The sequence below is a fragment of the Thunnus maccoyii genome, chromosome 2, assembly GCF_910596095.1.
Source record: "Thunnus maccoyii chromosome 2, fThuMac1.1, whole genome shotgun sequence".
Classification (NCBI taxonomy): Eukaryota; Metazoa; Chordata; class Actinopteri; order Scombriformes; family Scombridae; genus Thunnus; species Thunnus maccoyii.
Window position 1 is genome coordinate 9,306,354 of NC_056534.1, and position 18,744 is coordinate 9,325,097.

Below are 18,744 nucleotides of genomic sequence, written 5' to 3' on the forward strand. Positions count from 1 at the left end.
GGCCACTGCTCAGCAATATTTACACTGGTTTCCTTGAGATATTATGTCTGTGTTATTCTGAAGTCTGACCTGAGCTGAGGTAGGAGTTGATGGTGATGGTGAACACATCTCCCCTCACAAAGTCTGCAGCGGTGTAGTTGTGTTTATCAAGAACTGAGATGCTGAAACAGAACAACATGAAATCAGAACACATGATTTGCAAACATCTTAAAGGATGATTTCACAATTTTTCAAGTCTGTCTCAAAACAATAGTCAGATGAATGAACACTGAAACATGTTTTTCTTGCCATAATCATTCATACTGACCATTAGAAGATCCCTTCACAATGCACTTATAATGTAAGTGATGGGAGACAGAATCCACAAGCCTCCCTCTGTGCAAAAATGTATTTTAAAGTTTATCTGAAGCTAATATGAAGCTTCAGCTGTCCAAATGAGTCAAATCAAGTAGATATCTTTCAACGTTACAGTCTTTTTAGTGGCAAAGTTCCTCTTTTTGATACTTTACTTCCACCGCAGCGTAACAGGGAAACACTGTCCGAGGAAACACAAAGAGGGAATTTGATGCTAAAGAGACTAAATGTGTCAGATATCCACATGATATGACTAACTCAGACTGCTGAAGCCTCATATAAGCTTCAGATCAACTTTTAAATGCATTTTTGCACAAAATGACTGTGAACACACTGTGGATTTCTTACACTGGAAGTACATTTGAAGGGGATCTTTTAATAGCCAGTATGAACAGGAGGAATGATTACAGTGAGGAAAAGTTCATGTCAGTGTTCATATGGGCACCTGACTGTTGTTTTAGGACAGACTTGAAGAACTGTGAAGCTATCCTTTAAAAAACTACATTTTTTCACACAATCAGTGCTCTATAGAGTATACATACAGCTTTTGGAAGGCCAGGCAGGAGGTGCTGTTTGTGATTTTGGGACTGAGCAGACTCTTTGTGAGGAAGACCAAGTAGTTGCGGAGGCGTTTGTCAAACCAGGCATTGATCTCGGACTGCTTGGAGCTGCTGAGAGCCATGGGCCAGACGCAAGGCAGTGTGGGCCGCTGCACCGCTGCCGGGAGTACCTCCTGTAGTTTACAGTCATGTGATTATACAGAATCATCACTAATGTGTTTGTACTGCTGTGCATGTGTTTGAGTGTGTGGTACGTACGGTCTCCAGGAACACTGGTGTCTGGACGTAGTTGTTGTAGATCACGCAGAGCTGTTCATCGTTGTCAACAACGTCAGGGCGACGGAGGAAATCCCCAAGACCGGATAGAGGTATGGAGTTCACCAACTAGAGGCACAGCAAACATTAGATAAGTCGTTCTCTTCCTCTGCATCTGTATTTACTCTTCATATCTTTAACAGAAACTTCTCTGATGTCTGTTTTATTTCCGGACACACACCTGATGCGTTCTGTTGGGAGGCATGAGGGACAGGAAGGTGGTCAGGTTGGGGAACTGGAACCCCATGAACGAGCTCTCCAGGAAACCGTAGAAACTGTGGCTGAAGTTGTTACCATAGCAACGGAGAGGTGTTGGCCCTAGGATAGTATAGAGTATGGAAGAGGTCAGCATCGGAAGTATACATTTTTTTGCAGTAAACTGCAGTCATGTGTGTTAAAAATAATTATAATTACTGAACAATATACTGTCTGTACAAGATCATACAAAAAAAGCCTTAGTTTCATGTTTTCTAACTTCAAAATAGAAAATTACAGAATGCTACTGGTACTTATGATAAGTTACTCCTTCCACTGAGTCTCTGACAGCACTATATAAAATAGAACTATATGATATACTACTATATAATTATACTTTTATGAAGCTTATATACTTTCAGTTTTTGTTATTATTGTCAGAAAGGTATTTACTATTGAGGTGGTGGTGGTGGTGGTGTACTCATATATGTCAATGGGATGGACAAAATATTAGGAACACTTTTCAATATAATGCACTCCAGTAAACCATCACCACCACCAACTACGACTTCAATAATAAACATAAAGTAGAATTATCACCTTTCTGACAATGTCAACTAAAACTGAAAATGTATGAGCTTCATAAAAGTAGAATTTATGGCTGTTGTATTGGATTGCATTCGACTGCACAGGTGTTCCTAATAAAGTGCTTGGTGAATGTCCAATTGCAAAATGCCCTATTGCACTACTAGTGGTTAAAAACTTCACAGGGCACTTTTAAACCTGTTAGATTAGTAACTGTCGTGATTAATATAACTGGATTAAGCAGTCTGATGACTTCTTGGGCTTGTTACAGCGATGTGTAAGTGATGTAATTAAAGTCATTTATCATTTGGTAAAATGTCACTCCCCAAAACTACAGTAGTTCACTAGTTTCCCTTTGACGTGACTTCTTTACCTCTGAGACTCTGAATGATGTGATTGTGGATTTCTGTCTGTGTAGTTTCACTGAGAGTTGAGATAGTCTCATTCAGGTCCTCCACGCTGAAATAGATAAAGCACAGTAAAGCAATCAACTAGATAAAAAACAGATGAGGAAGAGCTTCTCGGATCTGACAACAATGATGTGCAGTTAGGCAATCAGTGTCCACAAAAAAGGGGAATATATTCCCAAAAAATGTCAAGGCACACTGCTTCTCTGCCTTTATTATAGTAGCTACATGATAAAAACAAGACGAATTGGTATCAACCACACTGATATCAACTGGTGTGCTCTCGATATGCATTGTCCTTGTTTTTATTGTTTCTATCATGTAGCCATTAAATAAAGGCTTTTTACCTTTTCTGTCTATTGTGATATTCCCTGGAAGTCACTTTAGATGTGATACTAAAAGTTTCCCAGATCCAAAAAGGATCTGATATGAAAATAAAAATAAAACTGATTTGGTTTTATTCCTGTAAAATATAATCAATGACTGTTTTAACCCTCCTGTTGTCCTCACGTCACTTTTGTCATTATGTGCTGTCATCAAAAAAATTGATATGGTTTTAAAACAGTATCCTGCCTAAACATTTACATATACCAGTCTGTCATAATCCATCAACATATTTTCCTCTGATTCCAACTATAGTTAAAATAATTCATAATTTCTTTGTCAGGATACTGTTTTGAAACCATTTTTTTAATGACAGCACATAATGACTGGTCAATTTTGACCCAGGAGGGTTAATAGCTTTATGCGTACCCCTGCTGCTCGATGCTGCAGTTTCTTCCCGCTAGTATTCTGAAGAACGGTGCGACATGGTCTGGTGACAGGTTGACCAGCAGGGGGCGCAGCCGGTTGTGGAGCCAAATCAAGACAACCGAATCACCCACTGAGTGATCTGAGAGGTTTGCACGATCAAACACAACCTGTAACACGGCTGACCTCACCGCAGAGGGGAACATACTCTCATGACCCTGCAGAAAATGAGAAATGACAAAATAAGGATAAGAAATACAAGAACTGTCAATCACGTCACCATCCACCATTTATGTTAAATCACTTGCAGGAAAAGTAATGAGCAGATAAATGACAACATATTGTCTGAGAAATGGTGTTTGCAGGATATTGTTCAGTATGACGCACACTCACCATGATAGCAGGTGAGAACTCATCAAAGAAGGCGGAGAGGAATCGGTTGGGGACGTGATTCATCACCATGGTAACCTGTGCAGCAGAGGTGAGCTCACCTGGTGTGGAGGCCACCTCCGCTAGCTGTCTGACTGTCAGCTGTGGCAAGGCTTCAAACTATGTACACATACACATAAAAATATACACAGAGACAAAGATAGTCAAAACAGAGTGTAAACCAAAATCATATAAACAAGGCGATGTGATAACAGGACACACAATGCAGCAGACAGTACCGCTGAAAAGTTGGAGTAGAGCATCTGCAGCTGGTGGAAGGACAAGAGGGCAGAGAAAGATCCCAAGTTCCTCTGCAGCCATTGTCCACTGTTGTTAATGTGTAAACTGCAGCTCGGATCTGAAACACGTCAACACAGAACAAACAAGCTTTAGAAGACATATAAGAAACTGATATTTATATATACATCATATTTTAATATAGTATTTTTTTTATTTAATGCACTAGAGGATGATAGTTCTGTTAGCAGTGATGATATAATGGATAACAATGGGTCACACCAGTATTTATATTGAGCAACGCAGCCACTCTGTCTTTTGATTCAACACTTTGAAAGTGAAATACTGGATGGATTGCAATAAAATTTGTTATAGACATTTATGATCAACAGTATGACCATAAGTGTCTAATGACTTTGATGATCCCCTGACTTTTCATGTAGCGCCACCTACAGGCCAATGTTTCTACTTTTCTAACACTTCAGTCCAAGAAAGGAAACTATGTCAACATGCCAGATGGGACATGAAATTTCTGTAAATTGTTTTAAGAAACATCTCAAGATTTGCCTTTTTTAATCTTGCTTTTATGTTGTCTGTATCCTGGGCTTTATTTATTCTTACAGGATTTTTTTTTGTATTTCTTTTAATCTAACTCTTAATTGTGTTTTAATGCTGTATTTGCCAATGTTTTATTTATTTTAAATGTGTTTTATATATACGATATGTTATCAGCATGATGTGGAGATTTTCTGATTGCAATGATATCTCCCACTTGATGGAAAGAATTGTGGATATGTCAACAAATCAGTGCCAAAATGATATTAAGTAAACTTTAATAAAAAGCCAATGTTAAGACAAATACTACTGATTTGTCTAATTATAAAGAAGTAATGCACTTTGTTTTACTTGCTTCTTTATAGCTTGTAGCTTATTTAACAAATGGCAATAAAAATGGCAAATTCTGGCTACTTCTCCAAGATATTGAATGACTGCAGGAGAAACAATGTGGATGACCATATATGAATAATTCATGAATGTTTCAGATTCAGTTTATTCTCTAGTTCTTCGCACTCTGCAAACATGTCGTGAATGCAACATAAGCACAGATGAGGCTGATGCAGTACAGCTGATTTGTTGTAGTGAACAAGTGTAGAAAAGAATCTAAGAATAATAAAGTTATTTCTATTTTTTTTTTTCATCCATCCAGCAGTTTTGTTTTCTGGTGTGTGCTAGTGAGACTACAGAGTCACGATACTTTGATACTTATATTGTAGCACAAAACATTTATGAAACTTGTGTTAACTTCAACAGCCAACATCCTTAAGGTAATGCAAGAACCTACCAGCGGTGTCGTTTCTGGTCAGGAAAACCCTCATGAAGTGTGTGACGACAGACATCTGCATGGAGAGTGTCATGCGTGGCTGAACGCGGCTCAAAATCTGCACACTGGGGTCAGAAATGAGTTGAAGGGTCATACGATTAATGTGATATTGATGACATAACAAAAAGAGATATTCTTGAAGATGAATGCATGTGCTGCTTACATGTGTTGGTAGCTTCTGCAGTTCAAATCCCTCGTGGCGAGACATGACAGGAAGTTGGAGGAAACAGCAGGCAGGAACTGGTGAAGCCTGCCGTTGAACCACAGCTGGATGAAAGCGGGATCATTGAAGTTGGCCATGTTGACGTCCAATCGGATTTCTCGTATTACGTCCAAAATCATTGACACTGCAGGATTTCTGGGGTCCAGCGTCTACAAGATCAAAAAAAAACATTCAGTGTCTTGCTCTGATCAGGAGAGGAGAAAGTGAGGAGTATTGCTGATTCATACCATGTTGGTTAGAAGATCCAGAGCTTCATCCATCACATGAGAGGCTTTGGAGAGGAGCAGCTTCCAGGCAGGTCTGGAGCCGCTGGTGCTGGAGGAGCGATTACACTTTAAAATCGTTGCCAGATCCTCGGCTTTTAACGCTGACAGCTGTGTAATGAAAGAGCAGAATGAAATCAAATGACAGATGACGGAAGATCAGAAAATATACCAAAGGTCACGCATAAAGTGGTAGTTTTAAGAAAGTAAGTTGATCCAAGATGTTTTTGTGCTTTACCTCGGCACAGGCGAATTCCTCAACACCAAAGTCACAGAGACGTTCCTTCATCTTCCCGCTGTCAAGGTAGTGCTGCAACATTGTGCTGTAAAATGAAAGAGAGGCTCACAAATGTTTATTATATTTAGCAAAACAGGTTTTTGTTTAGCTCAAAATAATGTGGTTTTAATTTTGCTTTACAAATCTCACCTGTTCACTCCGAGGCAAATGTCGGTTTCTGTGAAAAATAGAAATAAATGAATTCATTATGATTATTAACACTAAAATGTTACAGTATTTTACAAATTAATTTGTGTTGGTAGTAAGAAGACTCACCATTTGTCAAGATGACATTGCACTTCAGGGAGAAAGAGATTAAGATGGTTATGAGTCTGCTGTCATGAGATCAATATTAATAATATCCAGAGTACAAAAGGCCAAAAACACATAATTACCTCTGCACTGTATATGATGCAACCTGTAATGAAAGCACAAGTAAATGCAAATTACTTTATAGAATGTTTTTTAAAATTCATATCTATTTTAAGTCAACGTCATGACAAAGTAAAAGTAATAAAAAGGAACAAAGACCGAACAGCACAGAATCTCCTTTTCATAGTGACCAATGACTGAAGTGAAGCAAATCTTACACTTTATTTCTTTAAAAGTGCAACCTTTGATACTTAAGATCATACCAGTTTATTTCACTGTGTGTGTTAAAAGAAAGCTGTCACTTTGTCACCAGTGCAATAAGTTTTCCTTCATCATAGCTTATTCAGACCTATAGTCCATATTATAGGACATGTTGGGATCCACATGGATCAGTTTTTCACCTCATTTTATTCTCATTGTGTGTGCTTCTACCTGGACATTTGCAATTTAAACATAATACTGAAGTGCTATTCATATAAGTTGACTAAAATGTCAAAGATGTTTATACAACCAATAGTTAGATTGTCCATTTACTTTCTCTGCCAGTGTGATGCCATTGGGAGAAAATTAAAGGACAATCTCTCAGTATTAATAACAGTGTTCTCTTAAAAATACTTCACCTTTTGTTAGTGTAAAGATGAGGAAATAACCTTTAAAGCCATTAGTTTTACACATTCATTTGGTCCCATTAAAGACACAGTAATCAATAAATAACAAAGTAATAATAATAATATAAAATAAATAACAAATAAAAAATAAATTTCCTGTATCCCTGTGTTATTGCTCAGTTATGTCTTATGTACCAAATTCATGTAAAAAAAGAAACATTTTTGAGTATTTTTACATCAAAATCCCTGTTTTTTCTCTTCCTATAAAAATGTATCTAATCAGATGTGATTTTGGATGACTATCTAAATGCACCCATCACATAAAACCACACTTGACAGTTTGTGGGTTGTGGTAGCGGAACCATGAGGGGAGGTGCATGTTTGGACATCAGTGAGCAAAAACTTTTCATTTCCAAAGGAACGTGTGTGCCTAATTTATTAATTTTCTCTCTCGTCCCCCTTCTGATCTAACAACACAGCTGAGGGACATGTGTGTGGAGGCTCTACAGCTTTAGCAGTCCAATCAAATCTGAAGGATTTAATTTAAATCCTTCTTGTAATTGTACACTGCTCACATATTCTGTTTTCGCTGGGAAATACATCATAGTGCATGAGCTAAAGACACTAACTGCATTTCTAAAAGGTTTTATACAATAAAGCTAGTTCTCATATACTCTTTGTATGTTTGTATTATTTTGTAGACTGTGCCTCTCACCAGGTGGTCTGTGCTCGGATAAGGCCGCCTTGCTGTAGATGATGGATGGTACTATATATTGAGAAACCGTAACCATGGCCAAGTCCAGTCTGGCAAACCTGGAACACAGCAACATGTGAAAATAAGTGCACAGTGAAATAATTTATATAATTATTTATGCATCCTCAAAGAAAATAAACATATTTAGATATAAACTCACAGTGTTCGGTATGCTAGACAGGAGATGTTTCCCTTGAAATGCAGAAAACAAAGATGATTACTTTCAACAAGCAGTTAATGGAGGAAATCACAAATGAAGAGGAAACGTCTTTTTACCTCTGGAAGGAAAATGACGAGGTTAAACAGAAAATCAGGAAGTTTCTTCTCCTCGGACTCCTGAGTCAGGAAGTCAAACAGCTCATTGATGATGACTTCTTGCTCTGGAAGAGTAGGAAGATTCAACACCAGCAGCTCTGCCATCTGCTTTGGAGACAGCAGTCGAAGGGCCTCCACCTAAAAAGAAGGAAGAGAGGGAAAGAAAATGTTACCATTGGATGTTTTTTGGAAATAACAAGGTAAAAAAAAAAAAAGGCATTGGCCAGCTTTTAAGATTCTTTGTCTTTTGGGAAAATGAAATCTTACAGGGTTGAATTGTGGGTTGAGATGCAGAATCTCTTTGACGGACAGAAGAACTGAAAATGGACCCAAATTGTTCCTCAGCCACTCTGCACTGCTGTTGAATCCCGACACACAGCCTGGACCTGGACCAAGTCAAGGAGATGGAGAGATATCAGTAAATGCTAACACACTTTCAGCTTTGCAATGATACAAATTTGAACACTAGTACCTGAGTATGAATGAGAGAGGAAACGCAGGACGAAGTTCTTCAAGACCACATGCTGCTGATATATGGTCATGTTATCAAACTGGTGGCTGAATACCCGCAGTCTGAAAATAAAGTCAAAGACAGAAGAAACGTAATTTCTAATATCTCTAATTGTTATCTAATAGTCTAAAGCAAGCAGCCCCATATGAGGCTGTAAAAATTCATTATAAACAAAACTGTTTTTAATAAGATGAACAATGTGAGATACAACTTTGCTGTTTTTAGAGAAGCTGGGAGCTCTGGTTGCAATAATTTTATTTTATTATATACTTATATATATATATATATATATAAGTTAATTATCTTGTTTCTTAAATTTTATTGTGATAACGGAAGAAGTCTCCTGAAGAAAACAAAAGATCACTTTCTAAAGACAACAAGAAAACGCAATAAAATAAACTGTTGCAACCACACCCATCTGTACTGAAAGGTCATGTTTTTTTTTGCCACATGCATGTCATATCGGAGTTATTGTAAGAGATTATGAGATTATGGCTCCTTCATGGTGATTAAACCCAAATAATTTTGATATGGTGTTATGTTGTCAGTGCACAGTATTTTTAACCATCACTCAACCAACTCTGTAATCATACAACTGTCTGTCATCTTGTCTGATGACGTGAACACTCGCAAAGTCGTGAACCTTTTTAAACTTTGATTTAAGCTCAGTTTTACATTATCAGACTTAATTTGCTCAGCGTCCGTCAGTCGAAGCTAAACTTTGTCCGCCTTAGCTGTTATTTGTCTGCACTTTGGCTCAGATTGCTTTGATGCTTTAATGCTAACACGAGCCTGCAAAGATGCTAAATTTAAAATCTTAACACCCTCAGTGTCATGATGGCCGACACACTACGTTGAGCCTTCAGTACTTTAATAACAGTGCAACAAACATCAGTACGACTCAGTTAGCTCTTTGTTTTACTTTTTCTAGTCACTTATGCTAGCTGTAAACTACGGTAGCCTTTAGCAGAAAATCTCACATCACCACAGGTGGACTGTTAACATTTAACATCATGTGAGCTTGTAAACTTGGATAAAGTTTGCATGTTGTATTAGGATTAAACTCAAATTACTGTGAAAACATATCATGGACAAAGGTTAAAGTGAAATTTTGACCTGCTAGTGGCACTAAATTGAAAAGTCAGAGGATCACCAGTCACTAGGATTCATCATCTGGGATGTTTGTACCAAGTTTAATGGAAATTCAACCAATATTCAGTCAATTTAATGTCCTCAAATGTTGGACCAAAAGAACAATTGATTGTCCAATGGACCACCATTAGGATCTGCTGCTAATGTGGCTACAAATGGAAATAGTGAACATGACCTTTTAAAAACAATATATATCAGATGGATATAGAGACATTAAATGTGAAATATATGCATGATGTCATAAAAGTAGAGCTTTAAGTCTGTAGACAATCACATACATTTGCTGGTATGAATGACAGCTGATGTTCCTGTTGCTCAGACAGCGCAGAAACCTTCCCGATGCAAACGGCAGGAACTCTCTCAGACGGCCGGCGAACCACTTTCTGATGACACTCTTGTTGTTCAGCTGCTCATCAGTCAGCATCGACAGTCTGATCTCTCCGATCACATCCAAAACCTCTGACGCTGATGGACCGATCATGGTCATGGACTGTAGGAGAGGTCAACCTGTTATATTACTGTAAAACCTAAGATTTGATTCTATCAAATGGAGCTCTCCTCCTTCAATTTGCTCTTAAAACTGGAGTTGTACGTATTTAGCATGAAGCCACTGACCATGTTAGCCAGGATGTCCAGAGCTGGATCCAAGACAGACGAGAGCTTAGTGAGCAGCATCTTCCACAACACGTTGGAGTGGCTGCTGCTTCCAGGCAGATTACACTTCAAGAGAGACGCCAGCTGATGGGCGGTGAAGTTCTCCAGCTGGATGTGAGATAGGTCATACGTCATTAACTTAGAGACATCATGTTGCATAGAAACTATTGCCAGAGTACATCCTAAACTGTTTTTGTTTTCCATTTCCAATCTGACTTTGACTCAGTTTAGAGCTGCAACTAACGATTATTTTCCTTATCGATTAATCTGCTGATTATTTTCTCAATTAATCGACTCATTGTTCGGTCTATAAAACATCTGAAAACAGCATCATAGCTTCCTAAAGTCCAAGGTGACGCCTTCAAAATGTCTGATTTGTTAAACAAGCAATTCAAAGATATTCAATTTACTATGACATAAGACTAAGAAAACCAGCAAATCCTCACAAATGAGGAAGCTGGAACAGTGTGTTAAACAGTTAAAATAGTTGCAGATCATTTTTTTGTCAATCGACTAATTAATTCAGCAACGAATCATTGCAGCTCTAAGTTAGTTAGTTAGAAATGTTATTGTCCACGTTGTAGAAAACTCTGGCTTCATCACATAGCATTCAAAACAACACAGGATGATCGACAATATAGTGATGATGATGATGAGGACAATTAGTAGGGGAAAGGTATCAACAAATAAGATGATTTAAAATACGTAAATACAGTAAAAATAAAAATTAAGTACGATAAAGTTTAGATAGTCACCTGTGCACAAGCATATTTCTCCAAGGTAAAGTTGCAGGGAAAGTCCATTGATGCATTCAAGTGCGCGTGTAGGTCAGAGCTGTGAGTACGTGTTAAACACATGTTAGTACAGCAACTGGAGCAACATGGACCATTTTGGATTCAATTCATAACAAATTAGATACCTGTCGATTTCTCTGCAGATGTTAGTACCTGTCAAATAGTACAGAATAAAAACATGTCAGATAATTATCACCTCTACAAGCACTTAGACTCATGTAATGAGCAATAAAATGAGACTTTACACTGACAACCATGAAGTAGCTCTTACCATTGAACTGGGTCACTGGGCACTGGAAACGACAGGTTTAATAAATTTAATGAAAAACACATAAACAGAGCTACAGAATACAGTTTTTTATAGTTTCAATGTTTGAGTATAAGTTGAGCAGACAAAGAAATCTCACCGTGATGTTTTCTGGCAAACACTCTGTCCAAATGGAAAAACAGAAACAAATATTCAGTCAACTGCAACGTGCACATGATAACACTCACAATGTTTGTGTAAAAAATGTGATTCAAAAAATAAAAATAAGACTTTATCTTTGCTCCCAAGCCAAAGGTTGAGTTGTATATATGAGGAAATGGCATACTTTTGTGGGTATGTGTGAGTGTGAGAGAGAGACAGACCCTCTGGTGCAACATAGATCAGGTGTTCTACGCCGGCCCAGATGATTGGTTCCACGTCCGCAGGCACAGATGGTATGGCCCCGTAGAGTCGTTCAAAACTGACAAAACAAATGACAAATAAAACCCCCATGTAACTAGAATTCAGAGAGTTTATCCTGTACCACCATAAAGGTTACAGAATCTGCTGAATCTGGTATTAAATATACTGAAGAAAGCTGGTCAAAACTGCCTTGTCTCACAATGTTTAACGTATTTTTAAGAAATTTAAATACAATGAAAACAAATCACTTGTTCTTCAGTTTCCACAAAATTTCATTTAAATCCTGCTTTCTAACAAACAAATAGATTAACAAATATTGATTTGGGCAGTACGGTTGTTACCCAAGTTTGATAAACCTGATATTTGTTTTATGCAAACCTTTTCTGTCATTCAAGCCCAAAAAAAATAAATATTGGATTTTATTCAGGTTTGCATCAATGTGTAAACAGTAATTTCTGTCTATTTATTTTATACATAAAGTTTCTCAATGAAATTTTACAGAAAATTAACCATATTGGGCTATATTTGATATTGTGATTTTAAAAAAAAATACATGTACTGTAAGATTTTAAGACAACCCTTATGTACAGTACATGTTGCTTTGCTGTCTGACTTATTAATCTAAATCTTGACAGCCTTGTTGGCATGAAAACACTCTTGTTTTTTCCTAAATAAATCACAATCATAGACATTTTTATTGCATTTCAATGCAGAAAATTGGCTCGTCAATTAATAATTATTCAGTTCTGGCGATTATTGCAATGCAATAAAGGAATTAGTGATGTTTTTACTGGTTCTTGTGTTTGACAACTCAAAATATCACAGAATCTGACTGGAATTAATCATCAACTGAAGCAGTAAGTTCATTTGGAAGTACTCACATTTGTTTGTAGACATTGCAGGGTGGGTTGACCTAAGAAATCAAATATTATACAATTGGTCATCCAGGACAGTTAAAAAAATGCTACACTACACTATTAAGTTATCGTAATCATCTGGTCATGGTCAAAGCAGTTACCTCTTCTGCGAGCAGCACCAGGTAGTACAGGACCTTCGCAAACAAGTCTTCATGGGACTCAATCAGGAAGTCAAACACTCGGTCGATAACAACGTCTTTCTCTGGAGGAGTCGGAAGAGGCAACAGCAGCATCTCTGCTATCTGTTTCGGAGACAGGAGGGGAAGAACGTCCAGCTGGAAAGGAGAGAAAGGAGAAGAGATTATTATAATAAAATCGAGGCTTCGGTTAATTTGGTTTTAGATGAAGCATTTCAGCATGTTCAGGTTTTTTCAGACTTACTCCAGAGAAGTTTGGATTGAGCCTGTAGAAGTCTGTGACGGAGGCGAACCTTGAGAAGAAACCAAAGTTCTTCTGCAGCCATTCTGCGCTATTATTGGTTGAGACACACTGCGGGTCTGAAACACATGCACAAAAAATGTATGTACATTATATTTTCTTCATGATAAAGAGAAAGCAAAACATATAATCAGAATAAGACAAGTCCTTTATTGTGTATTTTGCCTCAAATATGCTATAAGTGATTCGTTAAATCCTTCGGTTATGTGCCAGAATGTAATGTGAACATTTTTATGTAATTATAGTCAGAGGTGGAAAATTACATTACATTTACTGGAGTCTGTACTTAAGTACAATTTTGAGGTACTTGTATTTTACTTGAGTATTTCTATTTTATGCTACTTTATACTTCCACTCCACTACATCTCAGAGGGAAATATTGTACTTTCTACTCCACTACATTTATTTGACAACTTTGGTTATTTTTCAGATGAAGGTTTGACACAATGGATAATATAACAAGCTTTTAAAATATACCCCATCGTTAAAGATGAAACCAGTGGTTTACAACCTTTTTGGCTTTTGACATCTTACAAAAAGCAGTGTGTAGTCGGGGTCACATTTCAGATGTTTATGAGTTGTTAACAGCTCCACCAAATAGTGATTTTTCCCTCTAAACTTCTCACATGGTTTCGTTTCAATAAATGTTCAAATGATCTAATAGTTCACCAAAAATTAAAGATTAGGGAAAAAGTCCAAAAACTGAAAACAGATTTGTGTATCAGAACCCTTTGGAGGGGCCTGACCCCTAGACTGGGAACCAGTGGACTAAACTAGCTAACTGTATGTAAAGTAGTTCAAACTAGCTCCACCTCCAGCAGCAACACTACTATGCCTACCACTACTTTTACTGCAATACTTTAACTACATCAAGCTGATAATACTTATGTACTTTTACTTAAGTAGGATTTTGCTGTATTGGTATTTTTACTTAAGTAAAGTATCTGAGTACTTCTTCCACCACTGGTTGTAGAATAGTTTCATATTTGTGATTATTCTAAATAAAAAAGACACAATTATTTAATGTTTTTTGCTTCTTTTTACCTCCATACAGCTGCTACGCCTGCTCTCAGTTTACTCACCTGAGGTGTTGTGATGCAGCAGGAAGGGAAAGATGAAGTGCTTGTAGATGTTATGACTGTACTTCGGGTCAGAATACAGGACATCCATGTGTTTGCTGAGTGCTTCAACGCTGCACATATACCAGAACAAAAAAAGAAACCATATTAACGACACTATACAATGTGTATGTAAATAAAAAACCTAAAAACCTTAAAACTGTGAACTCACATAGTTTGGAAGACGGGGCAGGAGAAGTTCTTGGTACTGAGGCAGGAGAGGAGCTCATTGGGAATGTCAGGCAGGAGGGGCATCAGCTTCAGCTTGAACCAGAGCTTGATGAAGTTTGGGTCTTCCAGGTGGCTCTGGGTCAGAGACGGAGAGTCCGGCTCGCCAAAGATCTCCTGAAAGTTGGACGCCACCTCCTTGAAGTTCTGCAGGAAAGGAAAATAAGGAAGCAAACAAGCACATGAGGCAGGTTGTGGAGTTAATAGCATTAAGTAGTTGAGTGTAGAAGCCGTTTTCAGTTATATGTATATATTAATGTTATTTGTGCGCTTCCTTGTTTTGGGTAATTAGGAGTTGTACTTAAGGAGTTAAGGGTTAATCAGCAAGAAGGACAGAGAGAGAGGCATACAGTTTTTGACTGTGCTTTCTGCACCATGCCCCGGCCTTTGTTTATATTTAATTATTTTGTGTTTGTGCATTTTGTAGAACAGTTTGGCCTATTTCATGTACAAGGCCACAGTGGACAACACTGAAGATCAGCAAGTGATGAGCTGAAACAATCTACATAATAAACACATAAATCTCACAACAGCAACCTCTCAGTGCCTTTTTACTGTAAGTATAGCGAATAGTCACTACAAAGGTTAGTTTATTATTATTATTATACTGCACTACATTGACTTTACAGATGTTTAATGTTGTTGTTGATTGATGACTCAGACTTGAATGGAGCACAGCTGAGGTTGCTGTTGGTGGGCCTGACAAAGCAAAAAGACTACTTGTATAAAGATGGATTCTGCAACACAATCTTTCCCAAACAGAGTTGTTACGCTACTTTCAGGATGTCGTTATGATGGAACTGTCCATATTTCCTTACAACATAAAGAACATATTCTTTCATAGCTCAGTGATTGTCAGAAATGATAAGCATGTCTCCTGCTCAGAGCACTTCATGTGTCTTTAACCATGTAAAAAAAAAAAAGCCGGGATAGTGCAGTTCACACTGAGCCAAGAAGGGCTCCTTAGCAACACAGCAAGAAAAACTGCTGACTCATGTTAATAAAGTTTACAGTAATACATCATATGCTGAAGCTTCCAGACACCAGCTGAGCTAACTGCAGGTACCTATTTTTCTATTTTTACCTATTTTCATTTGGCCTCATGTTCTGTTTAACACAATTTATTTTTGAGATATATGACTATATAGAATAGCTAGCCTTCATTCAGAAGTGGTCTCTCGTTCAAGTAGGCAACAAATATTTGTACCTTCAAGGACCTATGATTTGCATAAAGACTTCTGATTTTGCACTTTTTACTAAAGGATTTTATTACATAAAGTTTCATGATTAATATAAACATGCATGTGACATAGGCTAGTAGTAGTAGGCAAGTAGTCCATGCAATAGAAAGGATTAAAATAAAAAAATTAAGAATTGGGGTGATCTAATATATACCTATAGATAGATAGATAGATAGATAGATAGATAGATAGATAGATAGATAGATGGGTTGATTGAGTGGTTGATGCTCACCGCTGTGGACAGCTCTTTCATCAGCGAGTTCAGCAGTACTGTCAGCTCTTCGAGTAGTCTCATGATCGTTTCCTCGGACATTGTCAGGTTGGAACGAGCAGCACAGTGCAACACATGGGCCACATTTTCCACTGCATCCGTCAACTGGTAGCATGAAAAAAAGATGGATGAAGCAATTGAAAGAGGAGCAAGAAGACAAGAAGAGATGGATGTGAGTGCAGAGGACCAGGCCGAGGTTCACATAAGTTTAAATAAAACTTCAAAACATTCAAACTTAGTTTAACAAGTGATTAAGAAAATAAATAAATCCCTACCCCGCAAGGTGATTTATCAAGGGTGATGCTACAGACGTCCTGGATTTCTGAGGTGGTTTGATTGGCCATACCGTGATCCAAATAGCTGCACACAAACAAGACACAAACATATACAAAAGACTTTATAATAATACACCATCTTACAGCACAGAAACACACCAGCTGACCTGTGGCTGATTTCTTAAAGCTGCATTTTTGTTTTTTTGTCACTAGGGGGCAGAATCACTCCAAAACAAACCCCCCTTTAAATATTTTTGCTTTCTCACAGATAACATGTAAGCTTTTGCCTGTTCACAGATCCATAAGATACTGATAGAGAGCATTCATTTGGAGTGGACCTGATAAATTTAAGTCCAATATTAACTTTCCTGTCAGCTGGATCATTTCCACCCTCTTCACCAGCTAGTCACTAACTTTGTCTGCTGTTTGGTGCTAGACAGGTACAGTACATTGGGTTTACTTTATTAGAACTTTTTTTAAATTGAAAATAGCTACAACAGTACAGCAAAACCAAAATAAAAACCTAAAAGAGACTGAAAAGCTACATAGAGCTACAGAGTTGGATGATAAGCTAATTGCTAGATTGCATTTCAGTAATTGCTGCAACATTATAGCTTTGAATTTGTATTTTGACTATATCACAGCACTAAGTAAAAAAAATAATAGATGTAAACAATAAACAACTATTTAGGGATGAAGAATGCAAAGTAAATCTGTTAGTTTGACTCACAATACTTCGTGGAAGGCGAGTGTGATGTTTTCATGCAGCAGGTCCTCGACATTTGGAAAGAACCTCCGTAACACCGGCATCACAACCTGCTGGTACCAGTCCTCCACATTCGTCACATCAAACTTTGGCTCCTCTGGAATTACAGATGTGTTTTGTGGCTGGTACACGTCTGCCAGCTCAGCCAGAGTCCAGTTGAGCAGAAACTGGGTCAGAGTGGCGCTTCTTATTTCTGACACGTTCCTCTGGAAACACAGATGATCAAGAGTCGTTTCACTTGGCTCGTATACATCTAAATATCAGTTTGTAGTCTGTGTGCGTGTGTGTTTTGGTGTGTGAGTGCTTGTACCTCTTGTGTGAAAGACACAAAGTCATGGACGAAGCTACCAACGGGTCTGAAAGCCATCATGAACCCGTTCACAACCTGTAAATGTGACAAAAGAGGTGAGGTAGTAAAATCAGATGTTAGCCAGAATGAATTTAGAGTCGAGTTTCTAGTCACATGATGAATCAAATGTTCACTCCCTCTAAGAACTTCTGACTCTTTAGCTGCTAAATGCTCCAGTATGTTCACCAGCTAGTTTCTAACTTTGTCTGTCTGCCCTTTGGTGCTGCGCAAGTTCAGTACAGCAGGTTTATCAAAATTTTTTACTGTATTACAGTTTACAGTTGTGGGTCGGAAAACCAAAACAATTAGCTGAAAGGTGCTAAAACAGTCCATACAGCTGAGGAGAAAGGCACAGGTCAGGTGAAAATGTGGGTTCATCCATTTTCACATTACAGTAAATGTAGTCATTTGACCAACTGTTATTTATCATCATTATCATATCTGTCTGTTGAAGTTACACTATAGTAGCTTGAAATGTTCATAGCAAAGATGATATTATGGCTGCACTATTAGCTGCTCTATACACACAGTAATATTCTAGATGGTTTGAGCATTACATTATAGACATTGGCCCAAAATGCAACCTGACTATACTGTATTACTATAAGTGGTTTTTGGAAAATGATCTGCAGGTTTGAAGAAAGCTTGGCAGTACTACATTAATTTGCACAGATGGATCCATTGGTAGGTAGATGAAGAGGTTAATTTTTGTTATACCACAGCGTCCTGGTAGTGCCGACTACAAGCCACAACATCCCCGGTTTGAGTCCAACTGTGGACTTTTGGACACTGATTTCCTGTCATCTCTGTAATGTTGTTTATCTTATAACAGAAAATACTTTTCTGTTTCTGATCTCTTTAAGTCATACATCAGGGCGTCTGTGTTATCGCTCACTTATCAGTTGGACATTCAGTACATTCTCCTTTGTTGAGCTAAAGCAAATAAAATAATTTCAAATGAACTGTAAATAAATATCCAACACTTGATAAGTCATTTTTTAGCTGTTGCTTAAAAAACTTTTGGTATACATCTACAGATTCATGCTACATTACCTCTCTGAGGCCATCGTGTGGGGACGGTGTTGAGTACAAGCCATAAGTAGGTCTGGAAGGATAGTTAGTTGAGTATCCAGGGCTCACGGTGGGCGGAGGGCGAGTGTCTCCTGTCAACAAACTGTGGAAGACCAGGGTTAAGGTGCCGTTGTCTAAACCTGCGACCTCGGGCCTCAACAGCAGTTCGGCCTTCTGCGCTGGGGACAGCAGATTCAGGACTTCCAACTGTGGTGGAAAAAAAATCAAATCAAAGGAGAAAAAGAACAAGAGAGAGGAGGAGGA

At 37.9% G+C, this 18,744-nt stretch overlaps 2 protein-coding genes across 10 annotated transcripts in view; both read right to left on the bottom strand.

The window, feature by feature from the left end:
* The window catches only part of LOC121906138 (hemicentin-1-like), a 196,539-nt gene that overhangs the window by 97,948 nt on the left and 79,847 nt on the right, over positions 1-18,744 (bottom strand). The gene's annotated exons all lie outside the window — the stretch shown is intronic.
* The window catches only part of LOC121906128, a 33,382-nt gene that overhangs the window by 13,915 nt on the left and 723 nt on the right, over positions 1-18,744 (bottom strand). The window contains exons 4-40 of the mRNA XM_042424814.1: positions 18,463-18,687; positions 17,371-17,445; positions 17,025-17,266; positions 16,295-16,379; positions 15,981-16,124; positions 14,452-14,654; positions 14,244-14,353; positions 13,105-13,220; positions 12,825-12,998; positions 12,688-12,719; positions 11,767-11,864; positions 11,544-11,566; positions 11,408-11,429; positions 11,262-11,289; positions 11,098-11,176; positions 10,304-10,450; positions 9,967-10,178; positions 8,498-8,598; positions 8,293-8,411; positions 7,987-8,163; positions 7,871-7,902; positions 7,672-7,769; positions 6,372-6,394; positions 6,253-6,274; positions 6,127-6,154; positions 5,938-6,022; positions 5,664-5,810; positions 5,377-5,585; positions 5,175-5,278; positions 3,835-3,953; positions 3,560-3,715; positions 3,170-3,384; positions 2,383-2,468; positions 1,411-1,547; positions 1,173-1,298; positions 897-1,087; positions 70-161 (exon numbers count right to left, since the gene is read on the bottom strand). Of these exons, the coding sequence (XP_042280748.1) occupies positions 70-161; positions 897-1,087; positions 1,173-1,298; positions 1,411-1,547; positions 2,383-2,468; positions 3,170-3,384; positions 3,560-3,715; positions 3,835-3,953; positions 5,175-5,278; positions 5,377-5,585; positions 5,664-5,810; positions 5,938-6,022; positions 6,127-6,154; positions 6,253-6,274; positions 6,372-6,394; positions 7,672-7,769; positions 7,871-7,902; positions 7,987-8,163; positions 8,293-8,411; positions 8,498-8,598; positions 9,967-10,178; positions 10,304-10,450; positions 11,098-11,176; positions 11,262-11,289; positions 11,408-11,429; positions 11,544-11,566; positions 11,767-11,864; positions 12,688-12,719; positions 12,825-12,998; positions 13,105-13,220; positions 14,244-14,353; positions 14,452-14,654; positions 15,981-16,124; positions 16,295-16,379; positions 17,025-17,266; positions 17,371-17,445; positions 18,463-18,687 (4,282 nt within the window). The remainder of the gene's footprint in view (positions 1-69; positions 162-896; positions 1,088-1,172; positions 1,299-1,410; positions 1,548-2,382; positions 2,469-3,169; positions 3,385-3,559; positions 3,716-3,834; positions 3,954-5,174; positions 5,279-5,376; positions 5,586-5,663; positions 5,811-5,937; positions 6,023-6,126; positions 6,155-6,252; positions 6,275-6,371; positions 6,395-7,671; positions 7,770-7,870; positions 7,903-7,986; positions 8,164-8,292; positions 8,412-8,497; positions 8,599-9,966; positions 10,179-10,303; positions 10,451-11,097; positions 11,177-11,261; positions 11,290-11,407; positions 11,430-11,543; positions 11,567-11,766; positions 11,865-12,687; positions 12,720-12,824; positions 12,999-13,104; positions 13,221-14,243; positions 14,354-14,451; positions 14,655-15,980; positions 16,125-16,294; positions 16,380-17,024; positions 17,267-17,370; positions 17,446-18,462; positions 18,688-18,744) is intronic.